The sequence below is a fragment of the Phyllostomus hastatus genome, unplaced genomic scaffold, assembly GCF_019186645.2.
Source record: "Phyllostomus hastatus isolate PE091 unplaced genomic scaffold, TTU_PhHast_1.1 phas_contig_150, whole genome shotgun sequence".
NCBI classification, from domain to species: domain Eukaryota; kingdom Metazoa; phylum Chordata; class Mammalia; order Chiroptera; family Phyllostomidae; genus Phyllostomus; species Phyllostomus hastatus.
Window position 1 is genome coordinate 20239331 of NW_025333611.1, and position 22108 is coordinate 20261438.

The 22108-nt window shown below is 45.4% G+C and overlaps 1 protein-coding gene and 1 pseudogene across 4 annotated transcripts in view; one reads left to right on the forward strand and one right to left on the reverse strand.

Moving 5' to 3' along the window:
- The window catches only part of HMGXB3 (HMG-box containing 3), a 45377-nt gene extending 32768 nt beyond the window's left edge, over nucleotides 1–12609 (reverse strand). For 2 of the 4 annotated variants that reach the window (XM_045830255.1, XM_045830258.1), the window contains exons 1-6: nucleotides 12109–12239; nucleotides 9467–9605; nucleotides 8256–8430; nucleotides 4025–4522; nucleotides 2956–3054; nucleotides 19–150 (exon numbers count right to left, since the gene is read on the reverse strand). In XM_045830255.1, coding sequence (XP_045686211.1) covers nucleotides 19–150; nucleotides 2956–3054; nucleotides 4025–4522; nucleotides 8256–8430; nucleotides 9467–9603 — 1041 coding nt within the window. In that variant the 5' untranslated portion in view covers nucleotides 9604–9605; nucleotides 12109–12239. Of the gene's footprint in view, nucleotides 1–18; nucleotides 151–2955; nucleotides 3055–4024; nucleotides 4523–8255; nucleotides 8431–9466; nucleotides 9606–12108 lie in introns of all 4 variants that reach the window. The other 2 variants (XM_045830256.1, XM_045830257.1) reach the window with 2 other exon arrangements.
- Nucleotides 12610–15618: 3009 nt separating this feature from the next.
- Nucleotides 15619–21118, forward strand: LOC123808236 (annotated as a pseudogene).
- Nucleotides 21119–22108: the final 990 nt, after the last annotated feature.

Here is a 22108-nt window from a genome sequence, read left to right on the forward strand (position 1 = left end):
ATGGCCAATAGACCTTACCTTTGGGATCCACTTCCCTCCTAGGAAGTTACCACAGGTAGGGCACTTAGGTGGTTTGTGCCTGGTGACATATGTGAAGGAGCAACCTGGGCTGGTGCACGTCCCATGGCCCCGGCGGGTGTATGTGGTGGTCTGCAAACAGAGAGTGGGTCAGAGTCAACACCACCGTCCACCCTCTCGATCCTGAGGACCTTCCTAACCACATATGCCAGGAGGCTGCCAGCGTGCAGAAGGCTAGGCAGTTCGAGGTGTAGAAGGTCAGAGTCGTGAAGGCCCTGCGATACAATTAGTGCGCTTTTTAGAAATGGAGACATTGAATTCAAATGAGAAAAGATAGCTGTCCAGGTTACAGTTAGGCACCAGAAAAATAAAAATAGTAATACCTATTTAAAAAATTGAGATAACTGACATATTAACATTATATTAGTTCCAGGTATCCAACATAATGATCAATATTTGTATATGTTGCAAAATAATTGTAACAGTAAGTCTGTAACATCCATTACCATACATAATTATAAATTTTTTCTTGTGATGAGAATAGTTGCTATTAATTGAGCAGTTAACTATACAGTACTGAACACTTTACGCAATATTTCATTTAATGCTCTCAGCAATGCCATGAAGTAGTAGTATCACGCTGAGGTTTGGAGCAGATAAATACTTTGCCTCAAATCGTGGTGTAGTGACTCAAGGGCAGAGCTAGACCTAGAAACCAGATCTCTGATTCTTAGTCCGAGATTCTTTCCATGCACCCAGCTCCACCCTATGGCTCTGACTACTCCAAAGAATGTGCTTCATCTTCATTCATTTTAGTTAAAAAATCAAAGAACCTAGAGTTCAGAGATATAAAGTAGACCATGGTCACTAGAAAATGAGCAAGAACTCCGGTAGAAACCAGGTTCTCTGACACAACAGCATTTAATTACCATTTTTGATCCCTGGTTGGCAGTCCAAGTATGCAGAGGGCAGACTTCTTTAAGTTACACCCCGATTTTCAACTAAGCAAGTGGTTGGTGCCCCTATCCCCTTGTTGTTCTGGGGTCAACTGCATTTGCATATGAATATATTCAGCCACTGGCTGTTACCACCTCTGCTGAGTTCCCTTTCAACAGAACATATTATAATGGGTTGCTGCATTTCAGGTACAAATAGAAATGAGCTATGATCCATTTCTAGATTAATGCTGGAAATAAACCGTTTCCCCACTGGATTTGTTCTGTCACTTATGAATGTGTACTCAGCTACTAATCCCAGCTTCCTGGCCTAGCCAATAAGCAAGGACCTCCCTTGAGAAAACAGCAAGCTGCCACCTGGCTGTCCCTTTCAGGGCACCTAGGAAAAGGTGATTATGATAGTGGTGGCAGGTCAAGAATGAGTGTAAAGTGGTGTGGCACCAGGGAACAAGAACAGGCCTTGGATTCTAGCTTTGCCACAGACACACAGAATGACCTGGGAAAATGTCACCTCATCTGGGTTTCCTCCTCTGTAAAATCATCTGTTCTTCCTATTCCAAGAATGTATCTTGAGGAACAAACGAAGAAATGAGAAAACGTGTCACTTCCTACATTGTAAAAGATTCTACAGGTATGTGAAGGACTATAATCATGGGATACAAAACATCTCTCATGTTTTCTCAGACAGTGGCCCTATACAGAATAGTCGCTCTGAATACTCCCAGAAAGCAGAATAAAAATTTAAGCTAGGTTAGCTCTATAAATAAATTACCATGAACTTGGAAGTACTCCCAAAGAGCAGCTTATAAAAATGACTTTAGAAAAAAATGCTGGTGTTCAAGGTTGATGTTTCATTCTCAAGTATCCCTTTGCCAGAAGAGTCTGACTTACACTTATTAGACTATGAAAGAATAGTAATTTCCAGGAGAACGAAGGCTCAGGAGAAATGAGTAGTTAGTTCATCCACGAATCAGTCTGCAGGTCCTGTTTTAAGACACTACCACTTCTTACATAAGAATACAGTGTTTATCCACAGAGGGGTTTTAGAAGACAGACTGGGATAAGTTACGAATATAACTCTTAAAGACCCACAAAAATAATTAAAACAAAGCTAACAGCTAATCAGCCAATAAAGGAGATACAATGAACTCATGAAATATTCAAATAATACAAAAGAAAGCATAAAAAAAGGACAAAAGAAAACAAATACTAAGGTGGCACATTTAAACCTGACCACATTAATAATTACATTAAATAAAAATGTCCTAAACACCAATATTAAAACGCAGAGACTGTCAGATGGGTCTTACTGTTAAGATCCAAACTATACTCTGCCTACAAAAACACCCCTTTGAATACAAAGATATAAATAGGTTAAAAGTAAAAGGATAAAAGAGATACACCCTGCTAAAAGAAAGCTGGCTACACAACAAAGTAGGTTTCACAGAAGAGAAAATTGCCAGAGATAAAAAAGGCCATTTCACCATGAGAAAGGGGTCACTTTATCTAGAGGCCATAACAGCCCTAAATGTTTATATCCTTAATAACAGAATCAAAATATATGATACAAAACTAATAGTACTGGAGAAAGAAATACCTAAAACTATAATGTGTTTGTGAATTATGTCACGTAAGTAATTTTCTGGGCCTTTTTCCTAATCTGTAAATAACAGAACTGAATTAGATCAGTGGCTCCCCAGTCTCTCTAAATCATATATGCTTCCGAAAATTTGATAAAAGCCATGGAACCTATCCCAGGAAGATGTTCTCAAGGAGAAAAGCTTGCAGCTTGAGGAGCCCACGGATCCTGTGAAGCTCCCTCCACGCACCCACCCACCCCCTCCCAGTTAAGAACACCTGGACCAGATAAGCTCTGAGAACTTTGTCAGTCCCAGTGTCCTAAGGTCTAAGATGTCTAGAAAATTACCTGGGGGAGAATTCTTATAAAGCCCTCATCCCCACCAATTCTCCCCACACTGACCAGTTTGATAGAGGTGGGGTTCTCCACAACGGAGTAGGCAGGAAGAGGCAACATGATGAACTGCGTGGCCGGCGTGGAGGAGCTGCTCTCACCGGGGTCCTGCGGGCACAGCGAGAGAAGAGAGTTCTCTGAGACAGAGGGAAACCACACTGAGGGCCTCCCCGAACACTGGAGGAGCAGAGCAAGTCCGATAACCACAGTGTGCTTATTAAAAAAAAAATGAATCTACAATTATCTCAAAATAAAAATAACACAGAAAAAACAATACCATAGGGAACATGCTATCCTGACTTTACAGAGAAGAAAACTGAGGTTCTAAGAGGCTTAGGGTTCCTAAGATCATACAAAACAGCCAGTGAAAGACCCGACCCTTCTGACCCTGTCAAACGTTCTCTTTCACAGGAGTACCTCTTCTCACCTATACAGGACAGAGGGGCTATGGCACGCTGGTCCTCTCCGAGGATGCCTCCTACCAAGTGCAATAGCGGGCGTGGTGGCAGCTTCCTCCTTCCAGGGGATGAGGCCTGAGATCACTGAAACTGCTCCTTCCCCTCAACTGGGCATGATACTTAAGCTCTGGACTTGCCTCTTCCTCCTCAGCTATTAGTCCCATCAACTTGGAAAGAACTTCCTTCTTCCTACCTACCCTGTGCCCCTGAAGACCATTTGAAAATTCTCCTACATCGTTCAAGGTGCCACTGTGTTCGTTAAAACAACCTTCGGGGAACATAAAATCCTGACTAATACTAATACCCTGACGGATCCTGGCTTTAACCCATGGACAACCCAAATATCACTTCCATCCTCCTGCTAATGCATTACATACTATCTGACAGGGAGAAAACCCCAGCTGTGCTGGGCCACAGGAGCCAGTGAGGGTGCCTGAGAAGGGGAACAACTCTGGATCAAGGCCAGGGGCCAAAAGGTTGAAGAGGACTGCCGTCCTGCTAGAGGTGCCACGTCAGCGGCTCTCTTCATTACCACCGCGCCAGAATCCCACTGCATGGCGCTAGCTGCCTTTGCAGTAATTCGAGGGAAAGTAAGAGACATCAGTGCCAAAGCCACTTACCCGCATGACCGTTACCACTGACAGGCTCTCCCCAACCTGCGGCTGAGGCACAGCGAGGCTTGCGGCGGGGAGGTCTGGTGAGCCGTTCACCAAGGTCTCTTCGATCACCAGGCTTGTCTGGTAAGGTTGGTGGTTCTCCCCTACCTCCAGGGAAGCCTCTTCCAGGAGCACATCCTGGCCGAGGATCTCTGAGGTGGTGATCTCGTGTACAGCACCTGGCTGGGCAAGGGCTCCCACCTCCTCAGCTAGGGCCTCCACAGCCAGGCACTGCTCCGCCATGCCTGCGTGGCTGGGCACTGTCTCCAGGGCAGAGTTGGATACGAGAGACGGTCCTTTAGGGGACATGTGGTTCTGGGCCACACACAGCTCTAGCTGAGGGCAGCTCCGATCCTCCTGCAGGCTGCTCTTGGGGATGATGATGTAATCTGAGCGGGGAAGGATCTTGCGGAAACCTGGGATGTCCGGAACCACAGCGGTCAGTGTGGAGAGCTTAGAGTTCTGAAGGTGAGGAAGCCAGGAAAAGGGAGACACGCAAAGATAAATGGAGTCAGGTCACATGGATATACACTTCTGAGCCTTTTTTTTTTCCTGCAAAGAGGACCAGAAAGACTCTGCTCTCTTGCCCTAAGACTTAAATAAGGTCACCCTCTGTAACAGCAATGTCATCTTCATTTGAATCACACTTTAACCAATGAAGTTTCCTCACTCATTCACACAAAAGGCAAGTAACACAGATTAGACTCTGCAAAGGGCACTGACCTTGGCACCTGAAACTGTGACTGGGAACCCCAGCTGTGGCACAGTCTAGAGCAGATCAGTCCCCTTTTCCGGACTACCTGCTGGGACTATAAAACGAGGGAGCTGAATCCGGCTATTTATGAGTTCCTTTCTGGCTCTAATACTTCAGAATCCTACAGAAGCAGAAGACTGCCATACCAGAATTTATAATGTGTAATTAAAAAAAGCAAAAAGCCTGAATTACAAGTCAACAAGCCAAGCTGGAACTCAAGGCAGCAAGAACTCAAACATTACTGGTTTCTTCCAGACTCACAAAGAGGATGAAGGGATCACGAAGCTAAGGCGGCTTCGTGAAAAAATGTGTTTAGTGGGTACTCTGACCAGGGCCTAAATATATTGGAGATGAGTGAAAAGAACGTAACACTGACCTAGGATCCTCAAGTTTAGGAAATACTTCCTGACTTTAAAAACACACTATTAAGTTAGATACTATTATTATTCCCATTTGACAATGAAGAAATTGAAGTTCAGGGAGGTAAACTTTCCCAAAACACAAAATTAGTAAGTAGTAGAGTTGGGACTCCAGGGCAGGCCTATTGAGATGCTGTGCCTCCTCTCCCCCCGCAGGGACTGCTTCCCAGACGCACAGTTTGTAAACAAATTATGTGGAGGAGGGAGTACACAGTGGCCTCTGCAAGACCGTAGGCAACACAAAGCTGTTCCTGGAAGAGGAATGCCTAGCCAATAAGGACAAAATACCTAAATGGCAGTGGTAGACGGGCTCCGCTCAGGGAGACACGGCACTGGAAGCACGACCCTGCATGGCTAATTGCCACCAAGGTAAAGGTGCTTTTGTGTTTTGGCGCCCCCCCCCACAACCAATATAAACTGAAAGTTACCCAACAATAAAAATAGAAAAGTTCAAAGTGAATAGTTAAGGGAGAACTGAAATTAAATGGAGCAAAAAATAATTTCAGAAACATTTTTTAAAAGGAACACTAAGTCAATTACAAAAGGATCCTTAAATAAATCAAAAGCAGTAAGTCAATGAGTCTACTCAGGGTACAAAGGAAGCACTCAGATGAAACACGAAAGCAGACAGACCAGGTCCTTTATGGAGCCTTTACTGAAAAGATAATGGAGAAATGACACTCTCAAGTCATCCTTTGAAGCAGACAGGTCAGGGGAACAAAACTAAATGATGGCAACTGCACAGGATGGTCTGGGCTTAATCAACAGATCTAAGGACAGAGAACCAGGATGGACTGAATGCATCCATCTCACAGAGCAGAGGAGCAGCCCTGGAACCACGGGCCCTGCACTGGCGGGAGACAGGAGGGGCTGCTCAGGAGACAGCCTGCCCCAAGGACTCTGACAGGCTTCCAGAGCATGCAGGCGGGAGGGTCTCACCTTCTCATCAGGCGATGTGGGCGAGGTCAAACACAGCAAGCACATACAGCCTCACCCAGCCTCAGCACAGTCCAGATGCTGATTAAATGCCATCTTTTGTTATATGTGGTCCCTGGACATTTACTCTACTAAAGAATGGTATTTATTGACTAAGTCAGTATGTGCCAAGAACTCACCTGGGTGCTTTACAGTATCTATTTTAAACAGTGTGAGTAGGTACTATTATCTCCATTTCACAAATGAGAAAACCAATCCTCAAAGGTTAAGTGGTTCTTCCAAGGTCAGAGCTAGTTAGTATCAGAGCTAATCTATTCAAGGTCTTGGCGGTAGCGGTAAAATGATGGTAGGTATAAATTCACAATGGATAAGGAAGAATTGTGGCATAGGATTTTTTTTAAAAAGTCTTCATAAGGGGCTACATTAATGTCTAGTTTAAAAACAATTATCACTCTAGATTTGTTAAAAATTTTTTGGTATCATGGTCAAAAAGATTGCTGACTTTTACAGTGGGGGAAGCCAAAGGGAGTACGTGTACTTCTTCCAGACTCTGCCTCCTCTCCCCCTGCAGGGACTGCTTCCCAGACGCACAGTTTGTAAACAAATTATCTGGAGGAGGGAGTACACAGTGGCCTCTGCAAGACTGTAGGTAACACAAAGCTGTTCCTGGAAGAGGAATGCCTAGCCAATAAGGACAAAATACCTAACCGGCAGTGGTAGACAGGCTCCACTAAGGGAAAAATACAGCCTGTTCTGCTATAACAGAGTTGCATTCGCGAGGGACCTTTCCTCTACGTTATCAAAAAAGGAGTTAGCCCTGGCTAGTGTGGCTCAGTGGACTGAGTACTGGCCTGTGAAACAAAAGGTCGCCCGTTCAATTCCCAGTCAGGGCACATGCCTGGGTTGTGGGCCGGGTCCCCAGTGGGGGCCACATGAGAGGCAACCACACACTGATGTTTCTCTCTCTCTCTTTCTCCCTCCCTTCCCTTCTCTCTAAAAGTAAATAAATAAAATCTTAAAAAAAAATGAAGTTAGAGACAACTGTTTCAATTGAAAAAAAATGGAGTCAAGGTTAAAAGGTTTCAGCTTGCAAAGCCAGGGTTATTTTCCTACAAGAAGTTTAGTTTGAGAAAGGACAGCAGCGTCGAGCATTCTCAGGGCATCCAAAATGGCTGACAGCCACAAACCCAATGCTTCCTTGCTGATTCTGCAATCCAGCGGTCCCCAACCTTTTTGGTACCAGGGACCGGTTTCATGGAAGATAATTTTTTCATGGAGCTCAGGCAGTAATTCCAGTGAAGCTCTGCTTGCTCACCCGCCACTCACCTGCTGCTGTGCAGCCTAACAGGCCACCGACTGGTACAGGTCCTCAGCCTCGGGTTTGGGGACACCTGCTTTACCTGTTTGGGGACACCATGAGCTCAAAGCTCCCGTCTCCTCCATCACCTTCTGCATCAACCTTGCATGTCTGCTTCTAGCACCGTTCACAACCACCAGTGGTTGGCATTTTACGAAGCAACTGTGTGTATCTCTAAACACAGAGCCTAACTGCTGACCGCTACTCATGGCAGTAGCCAGCATGGCACAAATTAATTATACCACACTCACTTATAACATGAACACTCACGATGCAGGAGAAATGCCTATATGGTGTGGGCAGAAGTAGGTGTGCCACCACAAGTACACAAAACACAGAGTTTATTCTTGTATCATTTGTTTTTCCACACAAACTGTAAACCTACTTTTGCCCACCCCTGGGTAAGCTACGACATTAAAAGAAAATAGTATTAACTGCCCACAAGAACAAAGGGGCTCCAAGATAGGCTAAAGTTCCGAAAAGGAATCTAAGGCTCGCTGCAGATAACTCAGAAAACATCAGCTCCATGTACTGCTGCAACCGAAGAAGGCAAAGGGGTACAGGGCACCGTCAAAATTACAACATGCGATATGGGACTCAAAAAAAGAAAAATGACCCAATTCAAAGTTTTCCCAAGAAAAGGAAACAGGAGAACAGAGGGGTTGGTCTCCCCAAGGCCTTCACCACTAAACCAATGGAAAAGTCAGTTGGAAAAAAAAACTTACTTACAGGATCCAAACCTTCTTTCTCTAGTTTGGCTTTCTCCAAATAGTAACTCCTTTCAGCCACGCTGAGAAGCCTCCAACTCTCGCTAATCTTCTTGTTGATCTCAGACTGAGGAAGGTGTGGGAGCTCCTGCTGCACTTTCAGGTAGATGTCGTAATAGTACAGAAGGTAAGCAGACCTGAGGAAGCAATGTCTTCTTAAAGTTTTCTCTCGTTTAACCAGTAAATACTGTGATGTTAGAGACTGAGTTGTAAAGAGGTAGAAACAAAATGCAGCTTTTCATTTCAAAGCATTTAACTAAATAGGAACTAGAGCAAAGAAACATTTAAATAACACCCCCAGAGGGTATATCACAGGCTTCTCTTCAGAAACCTGGAAGCAAAGGCTTGTTGTCTGGTTTACTTCCATGGACCGCTCTTTCTGCAGGGATGGCTGGCTTTGAAACCCAGTTAGAGCAAAGGCAGACACAAGTGCCCTGTCATTCCACCCTCAGAGAGGTTATCCGGGGGGATGATTACACAGCCGGGTCACCTTGCACACTCCTCACTCCTCCACACAGACTCTGGCCATCTTGCTGGTCAGCAGCACCTCACCCAGGCTGGGAGAGGGCAGCAAGAACTATCAAAGGGACCCAGAGCTGGTTGCCACAGCAAGAAGTCTGAAGTGTTCCCAGTGAAGAGGGAGAACAGAGCTATAACTTGGATAGTCTTTATAGATATCTTTGTACTATTTATAATTTTACATTTTCATTAGTGCTTTATTTTGAATATTTAAATTCTAACAATGGTAATAATAAATAACATAGTTCTTTTGTACAGTAAGTCTTTCCTTAACATTGCTGACAGGTTCTTGGAACTGTGGCAAAACACATCTAATGAAACCAGTTTTACCACGGGCTAATAGACATAAACAAGAGTCCCATCAATGTCACAATGAAATGACGTTGAAAAAACCGATGCTATTCAAGGACCTGCTGCACACAGCTTCTGCCATTTGCATAGTACAATTTCCTCTGACAGCCTGGATGCATGACAGAGATGAGGCCAAGAACGGCAACTGCTGACATCAATCTCCCCCCACCTCCAACGCCCATCCAGACACTTCGACTGACAGGACACTCTCAGCGGGTCCGGACGCGGCCTCTGGTGTCCCCCAGCACGGCTCTCCAGGCAGCTACTGCTCAGAAAGCCAGCTACCAGAGCATGCTGACTAACCTGGGTTTCTTGGCCTTTTCTCCATGTATTTTATACTTTTTCTTCTTCTTGGGTGGCCCCGGGGAGGTGTAACAGTAGGATTCTTCAATTTCCTCCATCACGACAGTTACCTCAGTACCATCATATGATGCATCCATGGCTAGAAGACAGTCAAACGCAAACCTGTTTCAAGGATCCACCCTAAAGGGAACTGCACATGACCCTTATCCCTGCCAGGGCCTCGATGCTGAGTCATTTCCCAAACTCTGCAGGTCCTAAGAAGTACCTGGGGGGGAGCCTCCTTATTAGACATAGATTTCAGGATTCCCCCTCAGGTCTTCTGAGTCAGAATCTCCAGAAGGTATAGAAATCTGCACATGCTTAAAAGTGCCCCAGGTGATTCCTCTGACCAGACAAATGTAGGGGCACAAGCTCAGCCCTTTCGCTTACAGTCATTCATGGGACATTCTCAGCAATCCTTCTGCTCAAAGATTCTAATCCCACATTATAAAGATTGCATATGGTAACAGGTAAAGAAAAAAACCTATTTGGCCAGAAGTCAGAAGTTCCCTCCCTTGTGTTTCATCACCTTAAGCAAACTGCTTCATTAATCCATTCAGTCATTCATTCAAACATGCAGTAAGTGCCAAAATACAAGAAATTTCTTTACAGTGCCAACCTGTATGACTTTGGGCAGGTCCTTTAGCTGCTGTAGGTTCAATTTTCTCACATATAAAAAAAGACATGTCTCACTCACCTTACCAGGGATTTATAGCGGCAAGGCTCGAGGACATTACAGACAGAACTCTATTTGAGAATAGTAAAGTGCTACACAAAGAAAAAAAGGTTTATTACAAAAGATGAATAATATCTGGCTGAAATGTATACTGTTCCCCATCTCCGCAAGCAACCCTGTAAAACCAGCACAGTTCAATCAACTTCATGTGATGACGGAAATGTTCTATTATTTGTGCTCTCCAACATGGTAGCCACTTATGGCTGATGAGCACCTGAAATATGGCTGGTGTGATTAAGGAACTGAATTAGTTTTGTTTAATTGTAATTAATTTAAACAGCCACATATGGTTAGTGGCTAGGGCATTTAGACAGCACAGGTGTAAACAGTAATCTGACAGACCAACCTTAGCTCTCTGCCACTGCTCTAAGAAACACAAAATCTACTAACAGCTTTTCTGAAAACGAAAGCATTCAACAGCTGAATGAGCTAGTTGTGGTCACATTCTAAGCTGGATTTTTACCCACGAGACTCAATCCTTGGAGGGAGAAAGGTTCCCAGAATCCCCGTGAATTTTATGAGAAGAAAATAATATATGCCTACTCCTAAAAATGTGTCCAGGTGTTGAGAGAACATAGGATTCTGGGAAGGAGGAGTTGTGGTAGGAAACAGAGGATCGCTCTGTGCATCACAAGGTCCACTTGCTTCTCACTTGGACCTGACTACGCAAACGTTAAGGTATCTTCCAGGGTACAAAGAGGAAAAGGGTACAGCATATGGAGTCAGGAGACCCGGATCCAAGTCTGATCTCTGACCATATCATCGCTGACAAGTCTATTTCCTGCCCTAAATTTCAGCTGCTCCTCAAGTGAGATGAAGAGGCTTGAAATCAGTGGCTCCTAGCTTTCTGGGAGGCAAGAATCCCTTTGAGAATGTTGTGAAAGCTAAAAACCCTTCCCTAGAAAATGCAGGCAAAAAAACAGTCCACCTATAATTTTAAAGATATAGTCCAGGATAAGAACAAATTATTCTATTCCCAAAGTTATTTCTAGTTCTGCGTCATCTCTAAATTATTTTCCTTTCCATTACTACACACACACACACACACACCTCCATTCTGTCATAGTGCAACCCTGGAGGAGAACATAACCCACAATTTGGCTGCCTTCACTGGGTAAGGAAAGCTAGAGTTCAAATCAAGGCTATGTGGGGAATGTGGTTTTTTTGCCCTTAATAACTGACTTCTCGGCCCTTCAGAGTCTTTCTGAGAAAAGCAAAAACTTCAGGAGCACATGTGTAAAAACTGGAATATAGGGTTTTAGCACCCAGAGCAAAACGATTTAGGAAACTTATTCATTATAACTACCTTAGAAGTCGGGGGGCAGGAAGAGACTACCCTGTTTTAAGCCTGATTCCAAGACTGTTTTCAGATCCTAGGCTTCGGTACAGCAATGCAAAAAAAAAGAGAGAGAAAAGAAAAGGGCAGGACAATATAAAGGTTAAAACCAAGGGCTCTGAAGGGCAGAACATCAGGATTCTAATTTAAGTCACACATTTTAACAGCACCCGCAGAGCTCTGTGACCTTGAGCAATCTACTTGCTCTAAGTCTGTTTTCTCATCTGCAAAGCCGAGTTAAGGGCACGCAGCGCTTGAAATTTGCAAGACACTTTCACAGTCCTGTCAGATTCTCCTCCCAACCTCATGAGATGGCTTTGACGGCTCAGCTGTATAAGCCACGGTTTTGACTCTGGGCTAGTTCCTTGGTCTCAGATGTCCCAAAGGTACCGAATGCGGGAGGAGACTAAGGCTCACAGCTCTTACTTTGTAGAAAGCAGCAGGGCTCAGAGAGCCCCAGCACCCAGCTCGAGGTCGCCCAGCAAGCAAGTCGCGACGCGGTGCAGCGAGGCGCTCGAGGGCGGGACTTACCCGAAGGAGCGTGCAAGCCGCGCGGCTCACATTCCCGGAGGCACCGGGCCCGGGGGCTCGACGAGCGGGCTGGCCCGCGCACTCGCGCTCCCCGCTGTCGGCGAGAGGCGGCTCCAGTCGTGACAGTGGCAACAAGGAAGTGGAGGCGAGGGCTCGCGCGCGCATCCCGGGGACTGGAGGAGCCCCGGCCCCGCGGCCCCGCCCGGCGACACACGGCGCGGAGTCGCGACAGCGGCTTTCGCTCCTGCAGTTCAGAGTCGCGATATGAAGTCTTGAAGGGTGGGCGTGGGAGCACAGGTTCACTCCGTAGATTCTTCACGGACGCCTGCCAAGGGCCCCGGGGGTCAAGCCCCGGGGAGCCCGAGGAAGACAGCTGAAACACGGGTGTCGCCGCGGCACCGGCTAGGCGGCAGCAGCACGGGCACCAGTAGCAGCAGCGGTAACAGCAGCAGTAGCAGCAACAGTAACCTCGAATCGCCTGGGAGACCCGTCCCGGCGGCCCTCGCGGCGCACCGGAAGCGGCTGTGGCGCGTGACTGCGTGCGAACCCCCTCCTTTGCGCAAGCGCAACAGCATAGCCCCAGCTGAGGGGCGGGCCTTTGGAATTATTTCGGAATTGAGAGGGGGACTGCTAACCCGTACGGACTACTTCCGGCCTGAAGTTCTGGAAACCGGAGCAGGCTGCGCGATCCCGCTGTAGGGTGTCCCTGCCACTTGCCCCGGGTCTTTGATGTAGGGCGTTCAGGTAACTGGGGCGGGGCTGTGCCGAGAGTGGAAGATTGAGGCCCCGCTTCACCTCTCACAGCCACCTCCGGCCCTGGGGAGCCCCAGCACCACGACTGCCTAAGCACCGTGGTCAAAGCCTGACCCCAGCCCTCCTCACTCAGTCCCTGCTCGTTCAGGATGGGGTTCTTCTTAGCGGCCCACCAAGGCCACCTCCTCACCACGGTGATCTGCCCTCAACCCGTCCCTCCCACCGTCCCCCACACAGTAATGGTAGTGAGTTTCCGGAGTGATTCGAACTGAATGGAGAGGCTCTGGAAGTAGTATGGCTTGCTATCGTCCTTTCCCGCTGATGTCACAGATTGTCACACATTCGTACAAGTCCCCGCACGACCCTCACTATTTTGCAGATGTATTTTCAGAATGGCTACTCTTCTCTAGCTACCACTGTCACTAACCTAGTCACCGTCATATCCTGCCTGGACTGAAGCAGTTTCTTCCCACCTCCTCTCGTGTCCCTCTGTAGTCGGTCCTCCACACAACAGTCAGACTGATCTTGAACTGTTAGTCTGATTAGGTCATTCTCTGCTTAAAATCCTCCCGAATCTTCATTTAGAACACATTCAAACTTCCTAGCTTGATCCACAAGACTTTGGTTTGGCTCTTGCTTCATTCTCTCCCTGTCTCCACTCAAAACTGGCAATTCCCAGAACAAGCTATATAGCTCTCTACAGTATTAAGAGCACTGGCTTTATGGTGAGCCTTACCCGGTTTGAATTCCAGTCCTGCCACATGCAAAGATTGTTTTAGCGGTAGATCCTCAATCGTTGGTTCTCATCTTAGTAAATGGCACCAACAGCCACTGGATTACGTAGTGCTCAAGCCAGAAATCTGGGAGTTATCCTCCTGCACCTCACATCCAGTCCATCAGCAAAAGATCTGCAAAAATGTAGCCCTGGATGGACTACTTCTCACCATCTCCACTCTTACTGTCATCCAGGCCATCATTATCCCACATCTGGACCCCTGCAACCAGAGCCTCCTAACAAAGTCTCCCTGCTTTTTCTCTGATGCCTTCAATTCTGTTCTTCACCCAGCAGTCATCTTTCTCCTTGCTTAAGGTCCTTCAGTAGTTTCCTGTGGACTCAAATTAGCATGTCCAAACCATATGTGGCCTGCTAGACTACCCTGCATTTATCTTTAGATTCAGGGCCACCTCTTAGGAAGCTGGACTTTACCCATTAGGTTCTTCACTTTGCAACCAAAGGACTTTGATCATGTCATTCAAAAACAAACAAAATCAACCTCTAAAGGCCTCTTATTTTCCCAAGAACAAGCTAAAATCCTTACTAGGCCTTTCTGTGATTTCTCTGTCCAAAGACATGTTTTTCCTCACCATGCCATTTTATTTTCTCTAGTACTTCATTGCCTTTGCACATATTTCTTTCTGTCTCATGAATTCCTATTTGTACTTTAAGGCCTAACATCAATATCCTTTCCCCTTTGAAGTGTACTTTCAATGCACGTGTCCTCAGTCGATCATCCCCTCTTCTACGTCTAGTCATAGTACCTTGTAACCTCTCTTACAGTATTCCATACACCCCAGCACTTGTCTTCCCTTCTTCCGTGGTAAGCTCCTCAAATGCGCCATTCGTCTCTGTATGGCTGCCCTCAGTGCTCAGCACATCGAGGATGCCATGAGTGGGTAGACAGATGTGTGGAGGTGGCAAGAGAAGTCATTCCTCAGGAAAAAGCTATCACAGCATAAGGTTACAGCAGCTTCTCTTGTCCTTATAGCAGGGTTCTCAGGATAAAAGGTCTAGGGTAGGCAATTAGCAAAACTGCTACTGCTGTTTGTTTCCTTCGTAGCACATAGCACACTCTAGTTTATCTGTTTACCACCCCCACCAAATGATGTATTTCGTAAGGACAAGGACCTTGACTATGTTGTTGATCACAGTGTCCTCACCATTTGGCATGTGTACATATTCATTAAATGGATGTATGGCTACCAGAAGCATCTTCCTGCAGTGAACATCCTTCCCAGCCAAACAGTGATAGAGCTTTGAAGATCTCATTTTGGTGGAATTTCAAGCAGGACTGTGGAGTGGCAGGAATAGCACTTAGATGAGTCAAGAAATCTGAGCTGTATGAACCTGGATAGGCCCCTTCCCTGGGCCTCAGTTTCTGTATTTATAAAAGAAGTCGTATAATAACCCCTTGAATTTATACAGTGCATTGCTATGTGCAAAGCAGTCTTACCATCTACTAGTTAAATCTTTTCTCCAGTAGATGGAGCAGACATTGTTACTATTTTTATATAAGCTCAGGAAGTATAAGTAATCTGTACAAAAAGTCTGTAGCATGAATCCTATCTTCTCTAGACTTTGGCCTTATATGATCATTTCCTAATGGGATTTAAAAAAAATCTGAACCCAAATCTTAGAGGGAATTCATTATCTCTGGTTCCTGATAGGCATTTCCTTTCATTTTCTCAGTTTTCCACTCTTGTGGCAAAACAAACCACGAGGAGGAACGGACACTGCCCTAAGTAGTTGTAAACCAGCCCTCATACTGCAAATATGGCAAACAAGGGAACAAGAAATGCCAGCAGTTCTACCTAGAGGAGAAAATACAAGCTGGAAGAGCTGTAGACTCACGCAAGAGGAAAGGTGATGAGGCGAAAGACTTCCGTATCACTCCTGCTTTATCTATGTTAAAGGACCGTGCCAAATTTGAAGACACGGCGAGGAGGCACCTGTGGGACCCCAGCAGAAAAGGATGAGGGATGCGCTCCCACATCGGTAAGGCTGTTTGTGTTCGGTTTTAGGAACTCCGTGCCAGAAACATTCTCGTGACTGGTCCTGTCACTTGGAAAAAAGCACTAAATTTGGCCAACATATTTGGCTATGACAATTTTCAAGCAGGTGCAGGCTGGCTGAACAGATCTAGGGATTGCCGTGGAACTGCTTTGAAAGCAGTCTGTAGAGAGGATAGTGACAGATTAATGAATGGTCCAGGAATAGATAAAGTTAACAAGTGGCATGTAGGGGAAATTATAAAACTGATTGCAGACTGCAGATGATATCTTTAATACTGAAGAGATAGGAGGATTTCTCCAGGTGCTTCCCCAGAACATGCAGGGTGCTAACCCGGACTATTATAGAGGGGACAAGAAAGCAAAGCAGTGATTGACAGTACTCTTGGTGCAATGCTTCAGGGACTGAGAAGATGAGACCGTTGATGGTAGGTCAGCCAACCCACACTGCCATAAGAACGTCCATTCCCTCCCTTGTGATTATTGGGCCAACCAGTGGGCATGGATGACACAAGATCTGTGTAATGAATGGCTGATGCAAATGGATGCCAGGATGAAGTAGGCGGAACGCTGGATCCTCCTGCTGACAACTGCTCCGCTCATAACACGCTTCCATGCTTGGAAAGGAGTCAAGTTGTACTGCTATCCTGCAGCCACTGAATGTTGGCATAATTCAACCATGAAAGTGATGTACAGGAGCCACCTTCTAAAACAGATCCTTATCAAACAGCAGTGAGGGTGAAGGGAAAGGACATCAAGCAGGCCACTGACATGATTACTGCAGCATGGTGGTCAGTCACACAGTCCACAGCGGTGGTGTTGGCAGAAAGCAGACATTGTCCCTATGGACCTGGCAGATTGTGACAAAGACATAGCAGCCAGTGAACCAGATACTGCCATTGAAAAGTTGTGGCATTCAGTGGTTACTGTTACCTGTGTCCCAAATGAAGTAAATTTCCAGGATTTGTCATTACAGACGATGGCCTCATGGTCTTGCAGGAGCTGATGGACACAGGTTGCCCAGGCACAGGGGCTGGCAAAAATACTGATGAAGCTGGAGGTGAATATGGGTGGGGGCATCGCTATCCCAGCAGCCAGAAATCACCATCACAGAGGCCATCTCAAGTGTAGAAACAGGTGTAGGTGCTCCTGGTGCCATTTTGGGGCAGCTAAATGGCATAGATGAATATTTAATGAGAACAGTGACACAAACTTGTTGATTCCAAAATTACAGATTTCCTGCAGACAAAATAATGTAGGCATTATTCTGCCTCCTATTTTGGAAGATGTAGCTTATAAAAATCTTTAAACCTTTAGATTTGTTTAGATAGGATATTGAACTTAAGTTTTAAGCAATATTATTGTAACAACATTCCAGTCTTCTGAAATCCTCAGGAAACTTCCTTGAATGGAATTTGGAAATAAAACTTGACTAATGTGTGTGTTCTCTTTTGATTTATCTAGTGGCTCCCAAACTTATCTGAACCTTAGGATCACTTGAGGATCTTTGAAAATTTTCCAAGGCCCAGACCTTATCACGGACCAATTAAATCATGATCTGTGGTAACGGGTCATAAGCAGCAGCTTTTGAAGCTCCCCAGGCAATCCCAATGTTCAGAAAAGCTTGGGAACTCCCCGATGAACCACAGGAAAACCAAGCGCACTGTGGGCCTGGAGCCAGCTTCTTCCCAGCAAAGTTAGCTCCGTGGTCTCCAAAGTGTAGCTCACTTCAGAATCACTTGGAAGGCTTGCTAAAACCCAGATTGCTGGGTTCTACCTTCAGAGTTTGTGATTCAGTGGGTCTTAGGTGGGGCCCAAGAATTTGTAGTTCCTACAAGCTCCCAGGTGATGCTGATCTGATGTGGTCCAGGATCCATACTTGCAGCACCACTGGACTAGCTAGATTCTAGCACTTTCCTCTTAGGCTGGCCACCTGAATACTCCCCATCACTGTCAAAGAAAAAAGAAATCTATTCTTACTACAGGACTACTAACTTCCTTCTTGCTAATTTGGTAACTTTAGAACCTTCATAGCTATCCTTCTGACTGCTCTGCCAGTTAACCGAGAATTCAGTAGAGTTACGTTCATCTGTGCCCAGAGAATTAACAGGTGCCATCTAGGCTGCTGAAATGTCTTATGGTGCTTCAGGCTTATTATTAATACGGAGCCGAGTTACAGGGAATAAGGTCCATTAAAGAAGATACAATCTGGTAAGCGGGTCTATTGTCAGAGAATCCTGTTAATCAGGATCGTGGGAGAAAACAGACAAGGTGAGAGGAAAGTCTGGTGTGAGACAGCTGTGTGACTGTTTGGATGGTTCCCTGTTTGGATTATTCACACTGTTCCCTCCCACACCTGTCATCCAGGCTGGGCCGTGTGAGTAAGATGAGGACATGCTATGTTTGCCTTCGCTAAAATTACCTAGTAAATAACCTGTATTCCTTCGGTGTTTGTTCTTCACAGAAGTCTGCTAGAGCAGAGTTGATTTTAAGTTATTTAAAATGATAAGTTCATAGTTTATATTAAAGCTTTTGTCCCATAGAGAAGGCATTCTGAATATCATTTATAACATGAGTTTCTATTCTCAATAAGTCAAATAAATGTCAGTTTCATTTTTTAGAAGGTACACACAATACCTGTTAGTGTTGAAGTATAGTTTTTTCCCCCTTCAGGTTAATTCTGTGGCTGTTTCAAACACAGCAATTCAGTTATTTCTGTTGAAACATATATAAGCAGATTAATTATGGAAAATACAGCTTCCACATTGGACAAAACAACAACAATCCCAAGAAACAGCAAATGTTTAAATGGATGTTTTTGAAAGCTTATTTTGGCTATTTTTCCTTTTCACAAACTAGTATCATCTGAATTAAAGGTATGTATATAGTTACAACTCACAACACTGAGGAGAGGAAAACAGTGTCTTCTGGCTGAGTCCTGTGTTTCTGTCTCGTCGTCAGCACCTTAACTGCCTTCGTCGTCTTGTGCTGGGATGACTGACTCAGTTTCTCATTCCATCTCGTACCTTTCTCCTGACATCTGTTTTGCACATAGTGTTGTGCCCAGCTGCCTGTGGTGGTTCTCAAATGCTTACACATGGACACAGAACACAGTGCGGTGACGGCCAGAGGGAAAGAGTTCAGGTAGGTGGAGGGGGGCAAAGGGGGTGGGCGGATGGGGACCAAAAGAGACTTTGTTGGGTGATGGATGCACGATGCAGTATCCAGATCTTTCGTTGAGTTGTACACTTGAAACCTGTATGATTTTGCGAACCAATGTCACCCTGATAAATTCAATAAAATAAAAAAAATAAAGCATTTAAGGCAATCTGCTGCATTTGATTAAAGGCTTAAAATTCTATTAATAAATTTGTGACCAATGAAAAAATAAAAGAAAGAAATAAAAGACTAGAGTTTTCAGCTGAATTTTAGCGCCCTCTGGAGGGACTGCAATCTGCATTTCCAGCGTGTGTGCTGCCCCCACACACAGGCCGTCGCCTTCCTGCACTCCATACCCATTTCTGCTCGTTTGCCGGTGCTTGAATGGCTAGTCCTGCTTTCTGCCAAGCAAGGCACACATTCTTCAAGAACTCACTCGAGTCTTCTTTCTTCCAGCCTTTCTTAAAAACTCCATAACCTAATCCACCCTATTTTCCCTCAGCTCCTCAGTACTTCTTGTCTGTACCATTCTTAACTTCTGGGTTAAGCACTTCAAGTTTTTGTTAATGTTCTATGGCTCTTTAACTAGACTGTAAGCTCCATGCGAGCAGGGGTCAGTCAGCCTTGTGTGATCTTCATGGTGCCTAGCACTGTGCTGGGCACATAATAACACTTGAGTATAAATTAATACAAACATGTAATGTGTCAAAGCCACCTTTTTAAGCTGCATCAAACATTAATTCTACTAAGAAATGACTTGGAGGTAAAGTAGAGTTGTCCTTTATTTAAAAGGATTAGCAAAAAGTTTTCATGAATATCATTGCCTAAACTAGTATTGCAATCCGGATTATAGCCTGCTCTTTGATAATGAAGAAGCCTAACATATAATTAATTAAACCTGTTTCCCTCCACTGACCATCATTGAGGGATTCTCCATTTAAACACGAGACTTTAGTATGAAAGGCTTGTTTAAGTGCCTTACATTAGTAGTAGTCAGTAAAAAACAAAACAAAACAGGAAGTTCACATTCTTGACTCATTTAACATATATGAATTTGAGCCCAGTCGATGGAAATCATATCCAAAAGAGAGCTTTTGCAGTCTGGTTGGCATTGGCTAAACCTTTTATTTCTTTTAGGCATTAGGGTTGTCTGAGGCTTTGTTTTTTAAACTCAAACAGGCTGATATGCATGTTTAGTCTGCCTTCTTCACCATGCCCTCTGGCTTCTCCCTGCCTCTCTGGTCCCTCCAATCCCACTTGAGAGCTTGGTTTTGCACCAGTGCACCAGTCTACTCCATAGGCCAGTACTCCAGGAGTGGACACCTACCTCACTTGTGCTGTCACAAGAATAAAAAGGTACACCTGACACAGACTAAGTGTTCTGTAAATGCTATTGTCATCACTACCCATCGCTGTTCAGAACTTTATGAGTACCATCTAGAGAGAGACAGGGACCTGTCATACCAGCCCTTTCTTCCACTTTCAACCACCCAGCCTGACAATAGATAACACTCCAGGGAGTTTTCTTTGTCCTGTTCCTAAGAAGGGCTCTTTAATTAAAAAGGAAAGCAGCTGGCAGTTCCCTCTGGGGTCCCCTGGATTTGTTTCTTGCTTCAATGGTTATTTGGACAGAACAGACCTAGGGACACCCCTTCTTCCAGCCTCTGACCACCCTCCCAACTTCTTTCCCAGTCACCACCTTTGGAACTACCTCAGCCATCTTTGGCCTCTGAGACCAGCAAACATCATTTTTGAACTGAACTTCTTGCCAAGTAATCACGAGCTCCCAAATTTGCCAGAATTATTCCACCTAGGTGGAGGCTGCCGTCAACTGCCCAGTCAACCAGCATCTGCAGGCCTCCTACACCTACCTCTGTCTGGGCTTCTATTTCCACCACCAAGATGTGGCTCTGGAGGGTGTGGGCCACTTCTTCCAAGAGTTGGCTGAGATGAAGCAAGAGTCTAGTGGCTCTTGAAGATGCAAAACCAGTGCAATGGTCGAGCCCTCTTCCAGGATAGGGTGAAGCCTTCCCAAGATGAGTGGGGTACAACTCGGGATTCCACGGAAGCTGCCATTACCCTGGAGAAGAACTGGAGCCAGGCCCTTTTGGGTCTGCATGCCCTGGGTCCCACCCACACAGGCCCTCACCTCTGTGAGTTCCTGGAGAACCACTTCCTGGATGAGCAGGCAAAACTCACGAAGATGGGTGACCACCTGACTGACCTCCACAGGCTGGCTGACCCTCAGTATCTCTTACAAAGGCTCACCCTCAGGCACGACTGGGAGCCTTTGGAGCCCAGAGGCCTTTGAGGGGCCCCTTTGCATCCCCCTATATCTGGCTTCTGCCTGAGCCAATCCCTGAAACCTCTAGGCATCCTTTCAAGAGCCCCCTCCCATGCTTTGGACCAAATGTTAACAATCAAGTTCTTTACAGCAAAAAAGGAAGAAAGCTAAGAGTTATTGATTGCTTATTATACATCAAACACTTTCAGTTATTACTGTTTCCAGAAAATCATAATATAAACAGACCAATAGGCTCAGATAATGTAATTCCAAAGTTGCAGACCTATTAAAGAACTATTCTTGCTACCTGAGACCAGTTCTTTGAAATGGAAATGTGGTAGCACATTCTGGCCACCAGAGGGCAGACGTAGACTCCACAAGGGAGACGGTTCAGCCACTGGAAGCAACCTTAGGAGTAGTCACTTGTCATTTCTCTGACACGGTAGGGATTGAGGGAAAGTACTGTGAGAGGAAGACTGAAAACTGTCCTTCCCCCTGTACCCACACTTCTTCCACAGAGCTGAGATGCAGAAAGGGGAGGGCATTTAGGAAGAGGCTTCCCTGCAGATATGGGGAGATGGTGGGGGCACCATAGCAATTATTTCTCACAATGTTGTGCTCCAGTTAGGAATTCCACTCCCAGCTCTCTTAGTCTATATAGCCTCAATAGACTGATGAAAAGAATGTGACTCAAAACTCACAAAATTCAAAAGGTTGGGCAGCAGTAAAACATGAGTCAGACTTCTAATTCCAACACAGTGTGTAACAGAAGTTTTGCAACATGGAAAGTGGAAGAGTCCTCAAGCAATCTAGTCCTTCCCTCTTCACTGATGGAAAAAACGAGTCCCCAAAAGGTTAACCTACTCCTCAGGACCACAAGCAAAAAAGGAAAGAACTGGGTTTCTTTAGACTTTCTGTCTTTCTATAAGGGTAGATTTCTCTGGTTACAGTTGGGAAAATTTAATGACTGGATCACTCTCCAAAGGTAAAGATGGCATGTTAAAGCTCACTGGTGAC